Raw genomic sequence first — 21,341 nt, forward strand, 5'->3', positions numbered from 1 at the left:
GTTTTTAATTGTGTTCTTTCTAGTACAATTCTTGCATAATTTAAATATGATCTATGTTTGTTACATTTTCTTTGTACCTTTGCATACATGTACTTGTGCATATGATAAACATAATTTGGACTTTGGACAATAACAACATTGAAGTAGCATTTAGGCAGGCAAGTGATCAGGCAAGGAATAGAGGGTTATCGACCATGTATACATATATGGGATTTGTTTAAATTGTATTGTGGTCAGCACACCACGATTGTAAGGCCTGTTCCTCTGCTGTATGTTGTGTGCTAAGTGTATCTGTAATAGGCTTGAATATTATTTATCTGTAGCAAGTAAGGATTGCTCTTCAAGAGCTAGTCAAAATATTTCACTTTTAAGTACCGGTATATGCCTTTCTAAAACCAGATTTCATTTATTGACATTCTACACATTTCGAAAGCAATGTAACACTATTTTGAGTGTACTTACAACAGTTTTGAGATGAATTTAATGCCTTTCTACTGAGGGGTGTATGTATAAGAAAACTTTGTGCAGCCAACTTCTATTAAGAATTTTTTAAAAAGCAACCAATCTTGGTCATACAAAGATGGGGAGGGCATTAGGTGCAACAAAGGGAAGACCAAGACCATTCTCAGAGATCAGTCTATATTTACCTACTAACTCCAATTTCATTTTATTATCTCATAACAGAAAATAAAATGCAGAATTACATAGCTTTTACAGCATAGAAATAGGTTATTGGGACCAACAATGTAGACCATTGTTTATATTCCATATTAGGGGTCTCCCAACCTTTTTTTTATGCCATGAACCAATACTATTAAGCAAGGGGCCCTTGGACCCCAGGTTGGGAGTCCCTGTTCTGCAAATCAATCCCTTCATAATCTTGCCCTTGCTGGACATTATTAAATTACTTTCTCTTTCTTTACATAGCCTCCCCTTAATTTCTTTAAAGCAATTCACTTTAACTTAATCCTCATGGTAGCAAGCTGCACATTTCTTCAACTTTCAGGATAAATAACCTGCCCCTCCCCCACCCCTGGCCCTGACAATGAATATCCATCACAGGGCAATGGGTGTAACAAAGGGAATTTCTCTGATAAGGTAGAAAATTGTCAGTTAAGCTGCTTTATTTGTGTAATGAAGATTTTATGTAGTTGATATGCATAACTGGCTAGACACTACAGAATAAAAAAGGAGAGAAGAGATAGCAGGTAAAACAACAAGGGCAATGCTAATACGGAAATTAAAAAATAATGATTTAAACTTGGAGAATTTTGTATTGAGTCATGTGAGTTATAATATATCCAGACAAATGAAGAGTTATTATTCCCCAAGCCTATAGTGGGCTTTCTTTTAACAGTGAAGGAGATCCAAGACAGAGATCAGAATGGGAGTGGGATGGTGAATTAAAGTGTCAGGCATCCTAATGGGAAATTCCCATTATTTCATCTATTTCCCTTTCCCACTTTCTCTGGTGTCTGGTGTAACATGTTTCTTTCTTTCCCAGTTCTGATGAAAGGTCCTGTTCCTTAAATTTAAATTGTTTTTCTTTACACTGATGATGCCTGCCCTGCTGTTCTTTTTCAGCACTTTCTGTTTCATTGGAGAATTTGTTTGTCTCTTTACTTTAGAAGTTTGCTGCATTTATTTACTGTGATAATAGTTTTTCTATTTTACTCATAATTTAATATGATGTTTTTTTTTCTGCCTCCTAACCATTGCAAAAAGCATTTATGTTCTGTTATTACTTTGCCAGGTTTACAAAATTAAAGGAAGCCTTTATTTCAAAATATGGCACACCACCTGCATTTTATGCACGAGCTCCTGGTCGAGTCAATTTAATTGGTATGTGAATGAATTTTGAACAAACTATTGACAACTTTTAAAATTTATTTTACTGTCTCACATTTAATTGCAATAGGATGGGTTTGCTATTTTGCCACATGTTTAAACAGCATCCACAACTTCAACATCATATAATAATGCATTTTTGTGCTCTGTACAGTTTGTTGATAAACCTTGAGTAACAACTTTACCATAGCTGTCTGTAGCATTGTATTCTATAATTTTAGCATTACAGTGATAAATAATAAAAGTATTTTAAATTAAAATAAATGATTTGAATTATACATCTTTATAACTTGCCCCAGTGATCCTTGTGCATTCAATAACAGCTTGGTTAACACAAGATTCTGCAGATGCTGGAAATCCAGAGTAACACACACAAAATACTGAAGGAACTCAGCAGGTCAGGTAGCATGTATGGAAAGGAGTAAAGAGTTGACATTTTGAGTCAAGTCCTTTCATCAGGTTTGGATCTGGGTCAGGACCAGTCCTGTTGAAGGGTCAGGCCCAGATGCCGACTCTATTCGATTCCATTGATGTTGCCGGACGTGCTGAGTTCCTCCAGCATTTTGTGTATGTTACAGCATGCTTAAATTTATTTAAGACCAGAAAATAAGTAAGTGAAATTGATTTGCTATATTACCAATTTCTTTCAAAATGGTCACAGAAAGGTCTTGACATGTAAGTAGTATGTATGGTATGAAATTACTGGACTAAACTAAAAGATAAGGAATGGTCAAAAAAAGGGATAAAAATAGTATAAATACTTCCAGAACTAAAAAGGTTATAGGAAGTAATATGTTTTTTAAAAAGTGCAGGGCTAGTGGAAACAAAGGATACAGGGAAAAGCATACATGGAATTGCTCAGAATATCAATAAGGAAGTTAACATGCCAAATCTTGAAATATATACTTTGAGGGCAGGTAGGCAAGATGGGAAGTTAACAAGGAGTTCTGAACATGAGTTCACACAGTCCAAGAAATAAAGCAATTGCATTAGGATAGATTGTAGGTTATTTGGTAACAATTAGCATCCAGAAAACAATTTAGGCATGATTCTGAGCTAAGTATTCTGGACTACCATTTAAGGAAAGACCAATAAGAGAGGAAGAGTGAGTGGCAAAATTGATTTTAGAAAGTTAACGTGTAGTAAATAAGGACCTTAGTCAGATGAGAAACGGTTAAAACAGTAGAAGAAACAAGGGAGCAATTTAAGATGCAAATCCCTAATGAGAATTGTTTGCACATTCAAAACACTGGGGGAATTCAGCAGGTCAGGTAGCATGTGTGGAAGGAAATGGACAGTCGATGTTTTAGGTCAAGCCTCTTCCAGGTGATGCTGCCTGACTCACTCAGTTCATCCAGCATTTTGTGTGTTACTCTAGATTCTAGTCTCTTGTGTCTCCATTGTTCACTGTGATGAAGTGGTACTGCATTGCATTTCAGCCTTGAAGGTGAGATGAAATTCAGAGATCTACTGAGGTGACATCAATGTAGCATTTGATTAAGTGGTACATAAGAGCATAAGAAGTAGAAGCTGGAATCAGTGTGATGAATATGTAGCTAGTGGAATGATATTGATGGGAGAGCTTGAGATATCTTGGAGGGTCTGCTTCTGGGAAGGTGACCCTCTGGTCAGATTGCATCTGAATTAAAGTGAGAGTAGTATCCTTGTGGAAAGGTTTTCCAGTTCTCTTGGGGACAGTTTGAACTAATTTAGCAGTGGAATGGGGTACAGAAGGGTGATGCAGTCAAAGATCGAAAGGAAACTAAATCAGTCCAGTAGGCAGAACAGACATGGGCATAAAGTATATGGGAGAAAGGAAAGAATAAATATTTATTTCAATTCAAGGATTTTTGAGTGGTAAAGCAGATTACAGAGCATTGTTCAATACATGGGAATATGATGTTGTAGTCATCACAAAGCCATGTTTGAAAGGGAAAAACTGGCAACACATCATTCTAAAATATCAGATCTGAAAGTGTGACAGGTGTGTGTGTGTGTGAGAGAGAGAGAGAGAGAGAGGAGAGAGAGAGAGAGAGAAAATAAACCAAAAAAGGTGCCCTTGCAATATTGATTAAGTAAATTACTGCAGTAATAAGAGAGGATGTCCTAGGTACTGCCTGGGATAGATGAGACACAGGATTTGATTTTGTCGTAATGGAAAAGGCCTGACTGAGGTGCATGAAATTATGGGAGACATCAAAAGGCTTTTCCCCATAACAGACGTGTCAAAAACTAGAGAACATGCGTATGATTAGAATAAAGACTAAGAACTTTAGAGGGGATCTCAGGTAGACTTTTTTGTGAACTTAAGGATTTTTGGAACCTGAAACATACTGCCTCAGTTGGTAGGGGAGGCAGATACAATCACAACATTTCAGAAGTACCTTAAAACCCTCAGAGAGAGAAGGCTATGGTCAAAGTGCTGGTAACTGGGATTAGTGTAAATGGGTAATTGACAGCACAGATGCGGCGGACTGAAAAGTTGTTTCTGTATTATATGACTGTACAACTCTGAGTCATCTGCTTGGCCCTTCACACCTTCTTTGGGATTTTTCAAGGTTATGACTGATCTTTTACCTCAAGGCCCCCATTTACAAGATTTGCAATGAATCAATTTTTGTTAGACAGTACTAAATCCAAAATAGCCTTTTCCTTAATCAGTTCCTCAGTATACTGATCTACTAATTTATTGCTTATGCCATCTAGTCCTTGTAAAATCAATGACAACCATGGTGAGCATATGCCAGTGAATCAAACAAACTTATCACAAAGGAATATAGATATGGTTAATGAATGAATGAATGAATGAAAGAGAGAGAGAGAGAGAGAGAGCGAGAAGAAAGAAAAGAAAATGTGTGGGGCGGTGGGGTGGTTGCAGAGGGAACAATCATTTCAGCCCCACAGTAACTCTGCAATGGTTCCCTATCATCATCGTTCCCTGCTTTCATTTACCCATCAATGAAAAATAAATTCAGACTGAAAATCTTTTAAAAAACGACAATCTTGGATGAGGAATCATCTGTAAAAAGAAAAGGCCATGTATCAATTAGAAGTTGGAAAAGCAAGAAAATTAGCATGTTTTAACTTGGAGACAAAAGGCAAGGATACAGTGAACAAAAGGAATGTCAGTGACAGGGTGGAGACCAGGAGAATCTAGGTTACACAAAGACTCCTGGTGCTGTGTGAGAGAAGATGGGGAAGACTTGCTAACCATAATTAATTTGATAGTAAATCTAAATAGTGTACAGTGACTAAGGACAATCTATAGAAGAAAATAAAAAAAAAAGAAAATTGCAGCTCGGAGATATAGAAAGCATCAGCTGCTGGAAACATCAGATAAAAAAGAAAGTCAGAAAAACTCAGCAGATAATGGTGGCAAATTTGGGGCGGAAAAAAACAGTTGAGCTTGTGCTGGATGGCAAATTCTGACAAACAGGTTGTCTGAAATAATCAAATTTGGTATGATGTCCTGAGGGCTACCATGTGTCTAGACGGAAGATGAAGACCTATATCTCAAGTGTTCTGTAGGCTTTATTGGAACAATGTAAGAGCTGAAAGATGAGAGACCAAAGAGCTAGTGGGATGGAGAATTAAAGTGGCACACAATGGAAAGCTCAGTGTCAGCCCTATGGATTGAATACAAGCCATTTACAAAGCAGGCCACCTTGCAATCACTGAACAATATGCATTAAATTGAAAGAAGTGCAAGTGAATTTCTGCTTTACCTTGAAGGGCTATTAAGGTCTCTGGATGCTGGGAATGGATGAGGTAAACTGGTAGATACCATCTCTCCTGCATTACATGGAAAAATGCACTGAGATAGATGGTGGTTATTTCCCCTGATATTCGTTTTAACTGGCAGGACTATTCTCCCCTGTTCGTGCCACTGCCACAGACACAGTAAATCATCAGAGCCAATTCTCTACTCATGTTGCTTAAAAGTAAATATTTGCAAATATCCAATGTGCCAAAGTTAACAAAAGTTAATGACAATTATTGTGAATGGTTGATATCAGTACCATTTTTAAAATATTGTTTATTCTCAGCAAAATTAGTATTGATGCATGATGTATTTATTTAAATGTTGCCAGTCCACAAAGACGTGTGAAATAATTATAGATGGTAGAAAGTCTGTCTAATTGCAAATGATTCCGAAGTATATTATAGCAAATTAATTGCTTTTGAAGTGCATTGCTTGTTATTATAATGTGAGGAAAACATGTCAGTAAGTTTGTATGTAGCACATACTGTAACTGCAAATACCAATAAGATAAATGATCTTCCCCCCAAGCCATCAATACCCAGAGTCTAGACTATCTACATTATTTATTATTATATTGAAATCTGTCCTCTACTGTGCCTATTGTCTTGTTTATTAATTAATTAATTATTGTACTGCCCTGCACTGTTTTGTGCACTTTATGTAGTCCTGTGTGGGTATGTAGTCTAGTGTCATTTTTGTGTTGTTTTTACACAGCCTAGTGTAGCCTTGAGTTGTCTCACGTAGTTTAGTGTAGTTTTGTGTTGTTTCATGTAGCACCGTGGTCCTGGAAGAACATTGTTTTGTTTTTACTGTGTACTATACCAGCAGTTTATCATCAAAATGACAATAAAAAGCGACTTGACTTGATCATCTGAATGAGTTTGGTGGTGTTTGCTGAGGGATAAGTGCCAGTCAGTATACCAGAAAAATTCTCCTGTAATTAGTTTAAAAAAAACAGTGAGATTTTTTACTTTAACCCAAAGATGTTAACGGGACCTAAATTTAATACCAAAAAGGCATGACTCCTGTAATACAGCACCTACTTAATATTTCACTGAGGTGTCATATGTGGTCATATCCCACAGTAGATCTTGAACTCAGGGCAAGAATAGTAAGCAATGAGCTAAAGCTGATGAATTTCATACCTAAATTAAATAAATTTGAATAGATGTTTAGCTCTACATTATTGTACTGTTGATTCTTTAAAGTTAAAGAGACTGGAATGTGAAACAAAAGCAATGCAAGAAGAACTCAATAAGCAGCATATGTGCAAGCAAAGGTGTGGCATTGTTTTAGGTTGAGACCCTACATCAGGTCTGATGTGGGGTCGAGACTGAAAATGTTAGCGTACACCTTTTGCCTCCACTGATGTTGCTTGACACACTGAGGTCTTTGAACATTCTATTGGAGCCAAAGGCAGATTCTAAGAACAGTATAAAATGTGAATTTTGTCATGTCTTTTGGAAAAGATGAAAGTTACTTGGTTGCACATCACAACCACAAAGGCAATTCAGTGAGGATAGTTTAAAAACTATTATTGTTCAGCATGTCAAGCCATGCTAACACATGCAAATGATTGTTATAATTATCCACATTAGGATAACACTTTGAACTACATAACTAAATTTCAACATGCAGTACTTTGATTATGATCCAAATGTTTTTGATCGAAGTTAAGTTGTAATTCACTTCAGTACAGTGGCATAGTGGACAACTGTAATCCCTGCTGAATTATGCAGAACACCTAGATCCTTGGTTTGTGGTGTATCAGATGATCTCATATCTGTATGGTGTTTTATTCACCAGTTGGCATGCTCATTCCTGAAGGAAGGATACAAACCAGGATCTCTTTCTAATCACACTACTGAGAAACATGTAAAAGGACAGGATCAAGTTAGATTGTAGCAATGTAATGGCTGTGACCAGGAGGTATACCTAAAGAGTGGCTACTTAAATAGGATGATGCTGATAGATGTGAGATATTAAACCTTGTTTTGTTTCTGCTTTATCATGTAATGGGATAGAGAATATTCACCTTCAATGTTAATTAATATAAAATCTCATAAGTTTTCTTAAAATATGATTTTATTTGCATAGTTTATGCAATTCCTTACATATGTTATGAAATGCTTGCATGAAGATAATTTTAATTATTTCTCTATTTTTTCAGGTGAACACATTGATTATTGTGGCTATGCTGTGCTTCCAATGGCTTTAGAGCAAGATATCTTGGCAGCTGTCACCCCTACACAAACAAATATAATTCAGCTGGCAAACACTAACCCTCTGTACCTGTAAGCAATTTAATTTGAAACGAGAATGAAAGAGAACTACTGCAGCTTACATTTCAATTTCTTGATGGAGTATTGTGTTTACTGGAATATCTTGATAGTGTTAAATTTGAATTCTGTACAGTTATGTTTAAAGTTAACACTTAAAATTATAAAAATCTTTATACGCAGCAGCATGCACCACAGGGTTACTGAGATCTTGGTTGTAACCTCTAAGTTTTTCATGAGGTATATTGTTGATCAAAGCTGTGCTTTTAGAATAAGTGCCAAAAGGAGGGAGGAAGAAAAACTGGGGACATATTACTTTAGTTTGCTGTTGTAGATCTCTGAGCAGTGAGATAACAAAAATCAGTTGACAGATGTCTTGGAATGAATCATGTGACCAGACTGTATGGTGTGGAGAAGATAAAAGCAATTCAGTAATGATACTTACGGTAGTTTAAAAACTATTTCTCAGAATGAGGTAAAAACGTGTTAAGAAGTGATTCAGAAATGGTTGTGATTTAGCATATGCAGTATTAAAGGCTTATTTTTGCATCATTTTTAAGTGGTAAATGAATTTATATAATTTGTGCTATTTAATGTATGTTATTTAAACTACCGTACTGACTTCTTATTAAGTGTAGTTTGCTCTGCTTAGCTAGGTACCCATCTCCTACTTTTGCTGCTTCCTGGAAAAGCCACTCAGCCCTAGTTACTCGTATTACATTTTACCCAGCAAACACCAAGTAATATACCGTAGATTCCGGATTTTAAGCCGCTACTTTTTTCCCACATTTTGAACAGCTTTGAACTTTGCGGCCTTTAAAACGGAGCGGCTAATACATGATTTTTTTCATGCCGCCTCGTAAACATTTTGCCTCGTAACAGTAGACCAATAAAATTGATGAGTAGTTCACAGAGGTCCAATGAAATTGTACGATAAATCAAGCGCACTTTCACAATTAAATTATTGTAAATCAGTCATTTGTACTCACCCTCATCAACATGGAAAACACTCGAAGAAAAGCATTGTGCTACCTTTATGGCAGTTATTTAGTTTATAATATTTTCGCTTAGTAATTCATTTGTTAGTATGTTTTCTGTACTACAGCCCGGAATGCTAGACGTCACATCCGGTTTCGCCGCGTCTTGTGGGAAATGTTTGCGATAAACGCGAAAGTGGGGGGCATTACGCGAGCACATCAGCCGAGCTCATCAGACCCGATTAGACCCGATCGCATCAGCCGAGCTCATCAGACCCGATTAGACCCGATCGCATCAGCCGAGCTCATCAGACCCGATCAGACCCGATTAGACCCGATCGCATCAGCCGAGCTCATCAGACCCGATTAGACCCGATCGAGTTACGCGAGCTGATTAGACCCGATCGAAAACGCTGCTTTTAAGTTAAAGGCGATCAATAACTTTTCCTGGTAGGCTGCAGTATATATATTTTTTACCAGTCGTTAGGAGATATTGGAATGTTGTTCAGTAAAGAAGTATACGCAACGTATATTTAAAAGTAGCCGCGTTACGGGCACGGTTAAAAAAAAAGCATTTGCAATATGTATTTGTTTTTGTTACCATATGGATTTAATTAAAAGTTAAAAAATCCTCACGTGTAATATCTTTCTGTGTAAATATCTCATATTACAACGTGGGACACCTGTGGCCGAAAATCCGGTGCGGCCTGTACAATTAAAAAATTGATTTTATTTCTAAAATTAGAGCCAGCGGCTTTTAATCAGGTGCGCTCTGTAGTCCGGAATCTACGGTAGTTAACAAGATATAGTAGACGCTTTCTAAATTTAAGCAGTGTCTATGGACAACATGATTAGCAACTTGTTAAATTCCATCTTCAGTGATATTTTGTACATTGTTTATATACCTGCTGAATTAGAGTTTCTGCAAAATCAGATAATTCAAAAATTGGGAATTAATGAATTTCCTAATTATGTGCTTCAGATTTGGTAGTTACTGCAGAGCCAACTAATTATATTACAATTTTGTCATAATAACTGGTTTTTGTTCACAGCTTCAAGTTCAGATGACATTTTTAAATGAGGCCTCATACTGAAGAGGGGGGAGAAATTTTAATTAGTATTTTCATGGGCCAGGTTAGCTATCTGGTTGCTGTAAAAAGATAATATTTTTTAAATGCTGTAGATGTATTTTTAACATAAAGGAATGCCAACAAAAGAATCAAGAAATTAGCCAATAAATGTGGGTGGTAACTAATGAAAGGAGATATTTCTGCTTTTAGGAAAATTACTGGTTAATATTATTTGTCTATTCGGAATGATGGGAGGTCAATTTAAGAGTTTGGGTTATTTGGTAACACTTACACCTCCTATTCTGAAATGTGATAAATCAAGGACCTAGCTGCCTGCTCTGATCACTCAGATCAATATGACCAATTTGTTGAGTCTACAAATATCTAGTTAGGACAGTTAGCCCCTTAAGTCTGTTCTTGTATCTAATAAGCTGATAACTTGTGTTAAATTGCTGTTTCTGTATTTCAGTTTGCATTCAACACTATTGTTCCATAGACCCTTGGTAAACAAACTCTTACTCCTTCTTGTCAGTACACCACTGTGCAGCTGGTTGTTGAACTTTCTAAGCAACAGCCTCAAATAATCAGGATTTACAGCCACTCACACATGATTGCATGGCCAAACACCCAAGCAATCACATCAAGTTCACCGAAGACAGCAACAACGGCCTACAGGGAGGAAGTAGAAAAGCTCAAAGCATGGTACCAGGCAAATATTGTCTACCTTAATGTCAACAAGACGAAGGAGATGATTATCGCCTTCAGGAGAACTCACACACTCACTGCAACCTCCCCCCCTTTATTTCAGCAGCACAGCAGTCAAAACTGCAAGCACTTTCAAATTCCTGGGAGAGTGTGCACAGCACACAATCTCTCATGGTTCCAGAACGCACCCTACACAGTCAAGAAAGCTTATCAACACCTCTGTTTTCTGAAGGGGTTTAGGAGAGCTGGACTTCATTTTCATGTCATTCTACAGATGTGCAGTAGAGAGCATCCTGACAAGCTGCATCACTGCTTGGTACAGAAGCTGCACTGGAGCAGACAGGAAAGATAGTCAAAACTGTCCAATGTATCACCAACACCATCAAGAGCAGCGCTGGAAAAGGGTCAGTAATATCATGAAGGGTCTCACCCACCGTGCTTATGAACTGCTTGTATCACTCCCATCAGGGAAGAGGCTATGTAGCATCTACCGTTCAGGAACACCAAACTCAATAAACAGCTACTTTCCCCAAGCAGTAAGACTAATCAACACCTCCACCCACTCTCCCCACCACCACTTTATATTTCCTGTCAGTTACCTTATGTATAGCCTAGCATCACTTCTATGGACATACAATCATAGATATATCTATACATTTGTGTGTGTGTGTGTATTTCAACCCTGCACTGTTTTGTTCTCATCTTCTTGCTTAGCAAATATCTATGTCTGTTAAAGAGTGTGTAGAAACTCTCTTACTGATTTTTTTCAAATATTCATGATCCTGTGAGAGAAAATACTTTTTGGGTAATTTCAGAGCAAATAATCATGATTTTTCTTTCTCCTTTATCTTTGTTACTCTCTTAATGACACATTCTCATTTTGCTAAGTGGATATTTGATTTGTCAACATGAGATGGTTCTTGATTTGATCATTCTAAGATACTTTTAAGAATTGTTAGTACCGTAGATTCCGGATTTTAAGCCGCTACTTTTTTCCCACATTTTGAACAGCTTTGAACTTTGCGGCCTTTAAAACGGAGCGGCTAATACATGATTTTTTTTCATGCCGCCTCGTAAACATTTTGCCTCGTAACAGTAGACCAATAAAATTGATGAGTAGTTCACAGAGGTCCAATGAAATTGTACGATAAATCAAGCGCACTTTCACAATTAAATTATTGTAAATCAGTCATTTGTACTCACCCTCATCAACATGGAAAACACTCGAAGAAAAGCATTGTGCTGCCTTTATGGCAGTTATTTAGTTTATAATATTTTCGCTTAGTAATTCATTTTCTAGTTAAAGTTAGAAGAGTTTTAACTATATTTGTTTTCTGTACTACATCGCGGGATGCTATGACGTCACACCCGGTTTCGCCGCGTCTTGTGGGAAAAATGCCGTTTGCGATAAACGGAAAGGAGGGGGCGAGCGGCGGAGCGAAACGCTGCTTTTAAATGCCGTTTGCGATAAACAGGACGGCGGAGCGAAAACGCTGCTTTTAAGTTAAATGCGATCAATAACTTTTCCTGGTAGGCTGCAGTATATATATTTTTTACCAGTCATTAGGAGATATTGGAATGTTGTTCAGTAAAGAAATATACGCAACGTATATTTAAAAGTAGCCGCGTTACGGGCACGGTTCGAAAAAAAGCATTTGCAATATGTATTTGTTTTTGTTACCATATGGATTTAATTAAAAGTTAAAAAATCCTCACGTGTAATATCTTTCTGTGTAAATATCTCATATTACAACGTGGGACACCTGCGGCCGAAAATCCGGTGCGGCCTAAAATCCGGTGCGGCCTTTACAAGTAAAAAATTGATTTTATTTCTAAAATTAGAGCCAGCGGCTTTTAATCAGGTGCGCTCTGTAGTCCGGAATCTACAGTATGTTCTTTTTACGGTCAGCTTTTGTTTATATGTACAAGAAAAAAATATATAACATAACTAAAAATAATGCATTGCACCTTCAAAATTCTCCTTTTATGTTAATTATTTCATTGGGGAAAGATGAATCTTAATGTGATAATTAGACCCTGTAGATCTTTTAGAGTATATAGTGAGATTGGACTGGGTGTGTTTTTCTAGTCTCTTCTTGGGAAACCTCTGGAAGATGTTAGGAACTTTTGGGTTGAATACTTCTAAATACTTGCAAGTTACCCCATTTCAAAATTATTGAAATTAAATAATAAAGCTTAACAAGCATTGCTAAAATAGTTGACAATGTAAGGCTCATATGGCTGCATGATAGATTATATGACAGGTGATCTATTTTAAAATATGCAATCGCTTTTAAATTGTTAATTGTTTTTATATATTGAGTTGCTGGTCCATCAAATGGATTTACAATGCAACACTGCTAACCCACTACCTAATTGTTCAGTGTTCTCAATGAATTTATCTTGCTGGGTTCTGATGCCTGTAGTCCTCGACACAATGAGCCATGGTTCCTATATTCCTTAGAACTCAATAGGTTTGATGTAAATTTCTTAATCTCTGCATAATATTTATTTAAAAAAAACATATTAGAAGAGTGTTGCAGTGGTTATTGAAATAACATAGTATGAAAATCTGCCAGTCCAGCACCGTTAACATCCCAGTGTGTTGGATTAACTGAATTTTACTCTTTCATTTATCTGGACAATGATGGAGTTGTTGGTAACTTTTGCTTCTAACCAACAGGTGGCAGCAATTAGTTATTCATTGATATACTTCAACAATGCTCTTTTTGCAGGGATTATAACGTTCATACAGATAACATCCACATTGATACGACTAAACCGCTTTGGCAATACTACTTTCTTTGTGGATTTAAAGGAATTCAGGTAAGGTAAAATTATTATTGTTCTTGTACATCATTTTAAAAGGAATTCCAGTTTTTGCATGCAGTAAACTAACATCAATGTTGAAAAGTTTATTAAAGCTAATGCTTGTAGGCATTTGATTGTAGTTGCATAAAAGAGATAACTTGTACTGTTGTTACACATTGCGGTTAAGATGTAACATGTGGAACACTGGTAACACTCCCATCTCTTAAGTTTAAGTTTCACTCCAGAAATTTCAGTACAAAATGTAGGAAGGAGTACTGTGTATGTCCACATTACGTGTTTCAAATGAATTGTTAAGCCAAGGCTACACCTGCGCTTCAAGTGAACAAGAGGGATTCCAAGACAATATTTTAAATAAATTCAGCAATGTTCTCCTGTCCCTCAATTTAACAAAGAGCAGTAGGCTATTTGCCCTCTTGACTTTGTTTTGTCATTCACTAAAACCATATCTGAACTGATTGTAGCAACATCTCCACTTTCCTGTATGTTGTCTGCAGTTTACAAATCTCAGACTAAAATATATTTCGTGAGCCAGCATCCACAGTTCCATGGAGTACAGAATTCCAAAGATTCATGACCATTTAAGAGAATAAATTCTTCCTCGTCTCTATACTGACCAATTCACCTTTATCCTGAATAAATCTGAAATAGGTTCTCTGCATTATTTCCAAGGCAGGAATATTGTTCCATAAATGAAGAAAGACATTCTTGCCTTTTGAAGTAGTGGAGAGTCTTAATACTGTACACAGATTTCATGGAAATCCTGTCCATTTGGAGAAAATCTCACCTACCCTTGGACTCAATTATTGTGCAATAGGCTGGCTGGTGGTGTAGTGACATCTACACAAGACTTCGAGACGAGCGGTCCCGGGTTCGAATCCAGCCAGCTCCTTGCATGTTTTCTTTCTGTGCTGGGTTGAGTATTAGCATGTTGAGTGCTGGGTCAAGCAGCTAGCGACTGTCGTGGTTTCTCGTGCCCCACAAATGACCAGGAGTCGCAGAAGATTCTTCAAGAAGTATTAAACTTTAATTTGCAAATCAAAGCTGAGACAGTCAGTGAGCTGGTCGCTGATTGCCCACCGATCCTTGGACATAGCATTTTTTATAGCAATCTCCTGGTTTAGTTGCATTAGCATATCCAATCGGTCTACAGTTGCGTATCACAAGTACATCCACCACTATTGTTTCTACCCATTGACTTAATCATGTTCTAATCTACATCTCTTAGCTACCTCTCATTAACACACCATTGTCTTTTACATTCAATTGGATACATGCATAGCAAATAGCAAACTCAGACTACATAATCCACATCTCTTAGCTACCTCTCATTAACACACCATTGTCTTCTACATTCTTAAGATTTCATTCTCCTACTGAATTGGATACATGCATAGCAAATAGCAAGTTTCAAAGCTGACTACATCGTTTTGGTTACACAGCAAATAATGCAACTTTTATACTCCAATATATCCCGCCTTTGACACAGAGAAAGAAGACTAAGAGTCCGCGCACAAAAGCCCCAATAAACTCAAGCACTTATTCCCAGATCTCAGGTTAAACTATAATTTTCTGCGCCAAGACCTCAAAGTATTCTCTCCCTGTTACCCTGGGCCGCTGAGCCAAGAACCTGTCCCTTTGTACCTGAGACAGGGAAAAAAACTCAGAAGCCCTTACAATCTACTCCCACACTGTCGTTTTGCTCTTGTTCATCCTGCAGGTGTAGGCTGTAACGATACATTTTCGGTGTTTCTTTCTCCACTAAGCTTGCTTCAGTAATTGCCACGAGCATCGGAAATTGTTTGGTTGCAGCACGCACTACAAGAGATTTGAGACAAGGAAGAAAACAGCACAGCACAAGCACACAGCTCAACAATACAATACTGACAGTTATTGCCATTTTAGTCAGCCATGCTCCCCATCCTCCGAGTCTACTTTCTAACCAGTCAAATAACTGATGTCCGGACCCTGCATTCTGTGCGCATACCTCGCACTGTGACAAGACAAAGTCCACTGAAGCCTGTAAATAAGGTGACCAAAACCCATCCTCCTTTATTTTCTTTATCACTTCCCCCCTTGCACAATGGTCAATCCCATGCACTTCTGAAATCAGAACTGTCAGTAGAGGGGTGGGCGCTACCAACAAACCGTCTTCCGTGCTCCACAAGCCTTCTGGGTTCTGGATTGTCTGTTCTGCCAAAGTTGCCTTACCTTGTATTTCAAATTAGGTCCTCTACCACAGGTTCTGGAGCTAGGCTTACCTGGGGGGCAATGACAGCTGTTGTACATCCAGACGCTTTTCTGGCTGCCTCGTCCGCAGCTTGATTTCCCTTTGTTATTACATCATTTCCCTTTTTATGTGCCTGGCATTTTACTATAGCCAATGCTTTAGGTTTCATTATGGCTTTTATTAAGTCTAGAATTTGCTGACAATGTTGTATGGGATCTCCACTACTTTTTTTAAAACCTCTCTGCTTCCACACTGCCCCGAGCAAATGGCATACTCCATGGGCATATGCCGAATCAGTATAGATGTCTACTTTCTCACCTTCCATCATTTCACACGCAGCTGTCAGGGCTTTGATTTCTGCTAGTTGGGCGGAACACGGTTGGGGACAGGACTCCATCCTAATAATCTTATAGCTCGACTGATCCTGCTGCACTACTGAGAACCCTGCATGATTTCCATCATAATCCCTATAACAAGAGCCATCTACGAACAGAACCTTTTTATCTGCATCCTCTAGTGGTTCTGACCATAAATCTGCTCTCAGTTTGGCAAATGTCATCGTCTTCCCTACACAATCATGGGGTTCTCCTTCATAGCCCAAAGGGACAAAATCGGCTATATTACTGGTAGTGCATCTCTGTATAGTTATGACAGGAACTGTCACTAGCATCTAATACGTTGCTATCCTGGCTGGCGTCAGCACAAATTTCCCTCTTTCCAGCAATTCTGCTACTTTGTGGTGTATGTACAGAGTCACAGGATAGCCCAGGGTTACAGATGATGCCTTTTCATATGCATAGTACAGCGCCGCCAATCCCTGATAACAGGGTGGATACCCCTGAGCCACCTCATCTAGTCTTGTACTGTAGTATGCTATCGGCTGCTTTGCTTTTCCTGTGCCTGTCTCTTGTGTTAGAACCGCTGTGACATAACCCTCCTGTCGGTTGGATACATACAAAAGAAAAACCTTCTCACAGTCAGGCAAAGTTAATGCTGGTGCTGACTGCAATTCCTGCTTAATAGTATTGAAAGCTATCTCCGCCTCTCCATTCCACTGTAAGCCGTTCTTCAAATTTGTATGTCCTGCTTCTTTCATTATCTTTCTCAAAGGTGCCACAATCTCAGCATATTCTCCTATCCAATCTGAGCTGGTACCCTGTCATTCCCAAAAACGTCATAATCTGCCCTACAGTCTGGGGTTTTGGGGCCTTAGTTATTGCCTCAATCTGATCTGGTGCTATCGCCTTCACTCCTTTGGATATCACCCTGCCTAAGTATTCCACTTGCTGCGTGCAAAATTGCAGTTTCTTTTTGGATACTTTATGTCCTCCGTGCGCCAGCTTCTCTAACAGAGTTATAGTGTCCTGCTCACACTGTTCCTTACTGTGGGAGCAAATCAACAGGTCATCCACATACTGTAACAATGTACTTTCCAATGGCATGCCCTCTAGGTCTGCCTTCAACACCTGATTAAAAACGTGTGGTGAATGTTTAAATCCTTGCGGCATTCTGGTATAGGTATACTGAGCACCTCTGTAAGTAAATGCAAACAGATACTGACACTGGTCGGCCAGAGGAATGCTGAAGAAAGCCGAACACAAATCAATCACTGAAAAGTAACTTGCTTCTGGTGGAACATTAGTCAAAAACGTGTGTGGGTTGGGGACTACCGCTGGCCAGTCCTCTACCACATCATTTACCGCTCGCAAATCATGCACCAATCTCCACTTAGATTTATCTGCTTTTAAGACCGGCAGCAACGGAGTATTGCATGTTTGTTCTTTTAAGCACTCCTATTTCAAGCAACCCCTGCACTGTCGATGCTATTCCCTCTTCTGCTTCTGGTCTTAGAGGGTATTGTGGTCTCCTGGATGGAATTGCTCCTTTTTTCAGCCTTATTTCCACCGGACTAGCCGTTTTTATTTTCCCTACGTCCGTGTCATGCTGTGACCACAGAATAGACGGCAACTCATCTAACCTTCTATCTTTCTGCTGGCCTCTTTCCTTTCCCAGCAAGGTCAGGTGTGGTTGGGGAGTTATTTCGACCTCTCTCACTGTCCCTACCATATCTACACTTACCATTATTTTAATGCAATTGTTGTCTTCTGATATCCACACCTCTGGCGTGATTTTCCTCCACACTGTTACGGTTTCAGCACTCTTAACTAAGGGTCCTAAGTCTTTAGACTGATATCCCTTGTTTACCAACATCGTTAGGTGGGGCGCAGCCTCCGGTATCCTGTACCATTTTTCTAAAAAGGTGTTCCACTTAACTTGTAAAGCTGCCCCTTGCTTTCCAATTATCACAGCCTCCCCTTCCAGGTGCTGTTGGGTACATGCTTCCAGGTGCCATCTCTCCTCTAACTCCCTGTTCTGAGTCTCGTCAAAAATCACTGTACAATGTGGCTCAGATTTGGGCATTACCGCCCTGGGTAATATAGCCTGCACGCCCTTTTTCCATTTCTCCCAGGTTTCCTGAATCTGATCTGCGATGTCTCCTATCCAAAAGACATTAGCCTTCTTGTCTTCTCGCACTATCAATTGAACCCCTGCTCTTTCCACACTCAGCCCATTTCTGGTGCATTCTAATTTTAATTCCAGTTTCAATAAGGCATCTCTGCCTAACAAATTAATCGGAGTTCCTTTAAATACTAGCACCGGCAAAACAATTCCTTTATTTCCCATTCTCAACTGCACTGGAGCCGTGCACTGTGTCAACTGTGTTTTCCCCGAGAACCCTACCATCTTAATAAACTTTCCTGACATGGGAAGGTGAAGGGCATACTGTGGCTGTACACAAGTGTACGTGGCTCCAGTATCTATCATCATTGGTGTCAGTTGCCCTTCTAACATAACCTGAACAATGGGTTCCTCGTCTGCCTCCCTTGTTATCATTGGGTAACGTCCCTTCCCACTCGAGTTCTCGGGGCACCCCCTAATACCTCGCATAGGGGTTCACAGGTCCGCTTGGGCCTGTGGGGGCTGGTCCTTGGCTAAACTTTAGTTCCCTTCTTATTGGTTCCTGCTGGTGTGTGACAGGCCATGGTGTAAACAGACAATCTCTTCTCATGTGACCTGGCTGATTACATCCCCAGCACTATCTCTCTACCTCTCTTTCCCCCTGTTTCCTCACTGGTCCCCTCTGCCCATAGCTCCTCTGTCCCCCTCCTTGGGACTTCCAGTCCAGTCTGGGCTGTTTGAATTTAGTTTATTCCTGATAGGGCATTTGTGGGAATGCTCCTCCAAAGATGATTATTGGCATGGGGTTTTCCTTCCCTTGTCTTACAGTATGATCAGTTCTTTCATATAGCGGTGCCTCATCCAGTTCGATGGCTGTACTCGGACCTGTGGTTGCTGGCAGCATCTTTTTGTTTTTCTCTTTTTCCTTCTTTTTGAGTTCTTCGAGCTGCATTTGTATTAACTTTCTTTGCACCTCTTCCTGCTGCTCAGCCAACCTTCGTATGTCTTTCAGGTATTTCTCAACCGCATGGACTACGTGGTCTCTAAATTCTTGTGGGGTCATTGACGTCAGCCCAACCACTTCCTCCAGTTTGGATTTTACTTGCGGAGGCATTGCATCCAAAATGCTATGTCGGAACAGTGTGGTGATAAATAAGCTATTTTCCACCTCTTGCTCAGTCTCCAGTCTCCACCTTTTCAACTGGTTTTCTACGTAGGCTGCTGAGTTTTCAGTGTCTCCCAGTGGATCCCCTTTTAAGGCTTTGGGGTCCACTTTGGGTGGGTAAAGCTTCCTGAGGGCCTGCCATACCCTCTGCCTCACTCTGTCAAACCCGTCTCCATCAGTTCTTGGGTCGTTCGAGTTTACTATGCCAGCCATTTCCATTAGTTCATTAAATTTGGAGGTTCCCATCAACCTTATCAATAGTGCCTTCAAATCTCTCATAGCCAATAATCGTCCCACCGTTTCTTCTTCAAAGGCTCTAATCCATTTCCCTGCTCCTTCATGTAGATTGGGCAGAGTGTTTTTCAGCCCTTCTAGGTCCTGGGATCCCCAAGGAATATACTGCACTTGTCCTGATCCTTTTACTAACAACGGCATCATTCTTCCTCCTTCTTCCCACCTGCCCCGGCTCTCCTCCTCACCTGACTCCCCATCTGTCTCAGGGTATGTCTTTACTGTCTCCCACACAAATGTCTCCGGGGTCCTCTTCTTCCCTCGGTCTCCCTGTGGAGTCCTTCCTTTCTGTCTTGATTCAATATTTGGTTGGCCCCTGGAGTATTTTTCGCATCTCCTCTGGCAATCCCCTCTCAGTAACTTATCTGGCTCTCTCTCTACTTCCGCAAGTCGCTCCCCGACCGCCTCCTTCTGCTCTTCTAGGCTTCTGCCTCCTACCTCTTCCCCACAAATTCTCGCATCCTCTCTCTCCACTTAACTCTTGCTCCTCCAATGAATCACCTTCTCTTTCTTCCTGTCCGTGTCTGTACACCTGTGGCAGGGACTCCTCATGATCCTTACCCGTGCTTGATTCCCTTCTCTCTTGTGTTTCTCCAAGACTCTCATCTCCTATCTTTTTTCCACTTCTTCTTGAATGCCTCATCTCTTCCTGCCCTGATGAGCCACTTTCTTTTCTAGTCTGTTTATTTCTATAGTATAACCGATACTCCTCATACTCCTTTTCCTCTCAAGTATTTCATCCGTTCAATCTCTTCTTCCATTTCTCTTTGCCTGTTCCACCTTTATCCTTTCTGCCTGTATCTCCTTCCATATCGCCGCCTTTTCCTTCTCGTATTGTCTTTTTTCCTCCTCATTATCCCAAACTTGTACTTCTCCCTGCATGTTTACTGTTCCCGTCAGCAGGGGGCACTGCTTAGGGGTTCCTTCCTCATTATAGGGAGGGGGGTTTCTGCTTCTTTCGCATCCGGGTACGGAGTTGAAACCAGCTTCTCACCGTACCCTCCTCTCTAACAGGCTGTTTTTCCAGCACCTTAGTGTCTTCCTCGCTTGTAATCAATATTCTACCTGTCCTCCTCAGCCTTTCTCCCTCCGTTCTGAAGAGTTTTAGCACTTCCATTTCTCATTCTCTTTTTTGCCCTCTTTTAGATTTATCTTTTGGTTTGTAATTTTTAATTAGTGCCTCCATTTCTTCGCACAAGCTTACATCAAACGTTCCTTCTCTTGGCCATTTTGTGACCAGGTTTTTGATTCTCTTTTCCCATTTTTCTAAACAACATTTATTTACCGGGATTTTTTTTTTGCTCAGAATCTCTACTGCCGTTCCTTTACCTGTCATGTTGTTCACTCTTTTTAAGGTATTTCAGAGGTTCACAGTTCGTTTACTGGATAATATTATTTACTCTAATTCTATGCCTCGTCTATCGTCTATCTACCAGCGCTTTAAACTATATATTGGACTGTCCTTGTTTCCTATTCTGTTCTGCCCGTACAGACCTCTATTTAGAGCGGTACCCACAGAATTTGCTCTTTGCACCTCGTCTATTCAGACCCTTATCTCTTAAGGCGGTATCCACGAGGATTTTCTCTATTTTCCTTTCCCTGCCCGTTCAGACCTTCGTTTCATACGAAGCGGCATCCACAGGGATTTTCTCTATTTTCCCTTTCCCTGCCCGTTCAGACCTTCGTTTCATACGAAGTGGTATCCACTGGGATCTACCAACACC

General features: G+C 39.6%; 1 protein-coding gene across 1 annotated transcript in view; it reads left to right on the forward strand.

The window, feature by feature from the left end:
• Positions 1-21,341, forward strand: part of galk2 (galactokinase 2) — a 130,546-nt gene that overhangs the window by 13,895 nt on the left and 95,310 nt on the right. The window contains exons 2-4 of the mRNA XM_073033093.1: positions 1,754-1,842; positions 7,782-7,905; positions 13,378-13,468. Of these exons, the coding sequence (XP_072889194.1) occupies positions 1,754-1,842; positions 7,782-7,905; positions 13,378-13,468 (304 nt within the window). The remainder of the gene's footprint in view (positions 1-1,753; positions 1,843-7,781; positions 7,906-13,377; positions 13,469-21,341) is intronic.

Source organism: Hemitrygon akajei, chromosome 30 (assembly GCF_048418815.1).
Source record: "Hemitrygon akajei chromosome 30, sHemAka1.3, whole genome shotgun sequence".
Lineage (NCBI taxonomy): Eukaryota > Metazoa > Chordata > Chondrichthyes > Myliobatiformes > Dasyatidae > Hemitrygon > Hemitrygon akajei.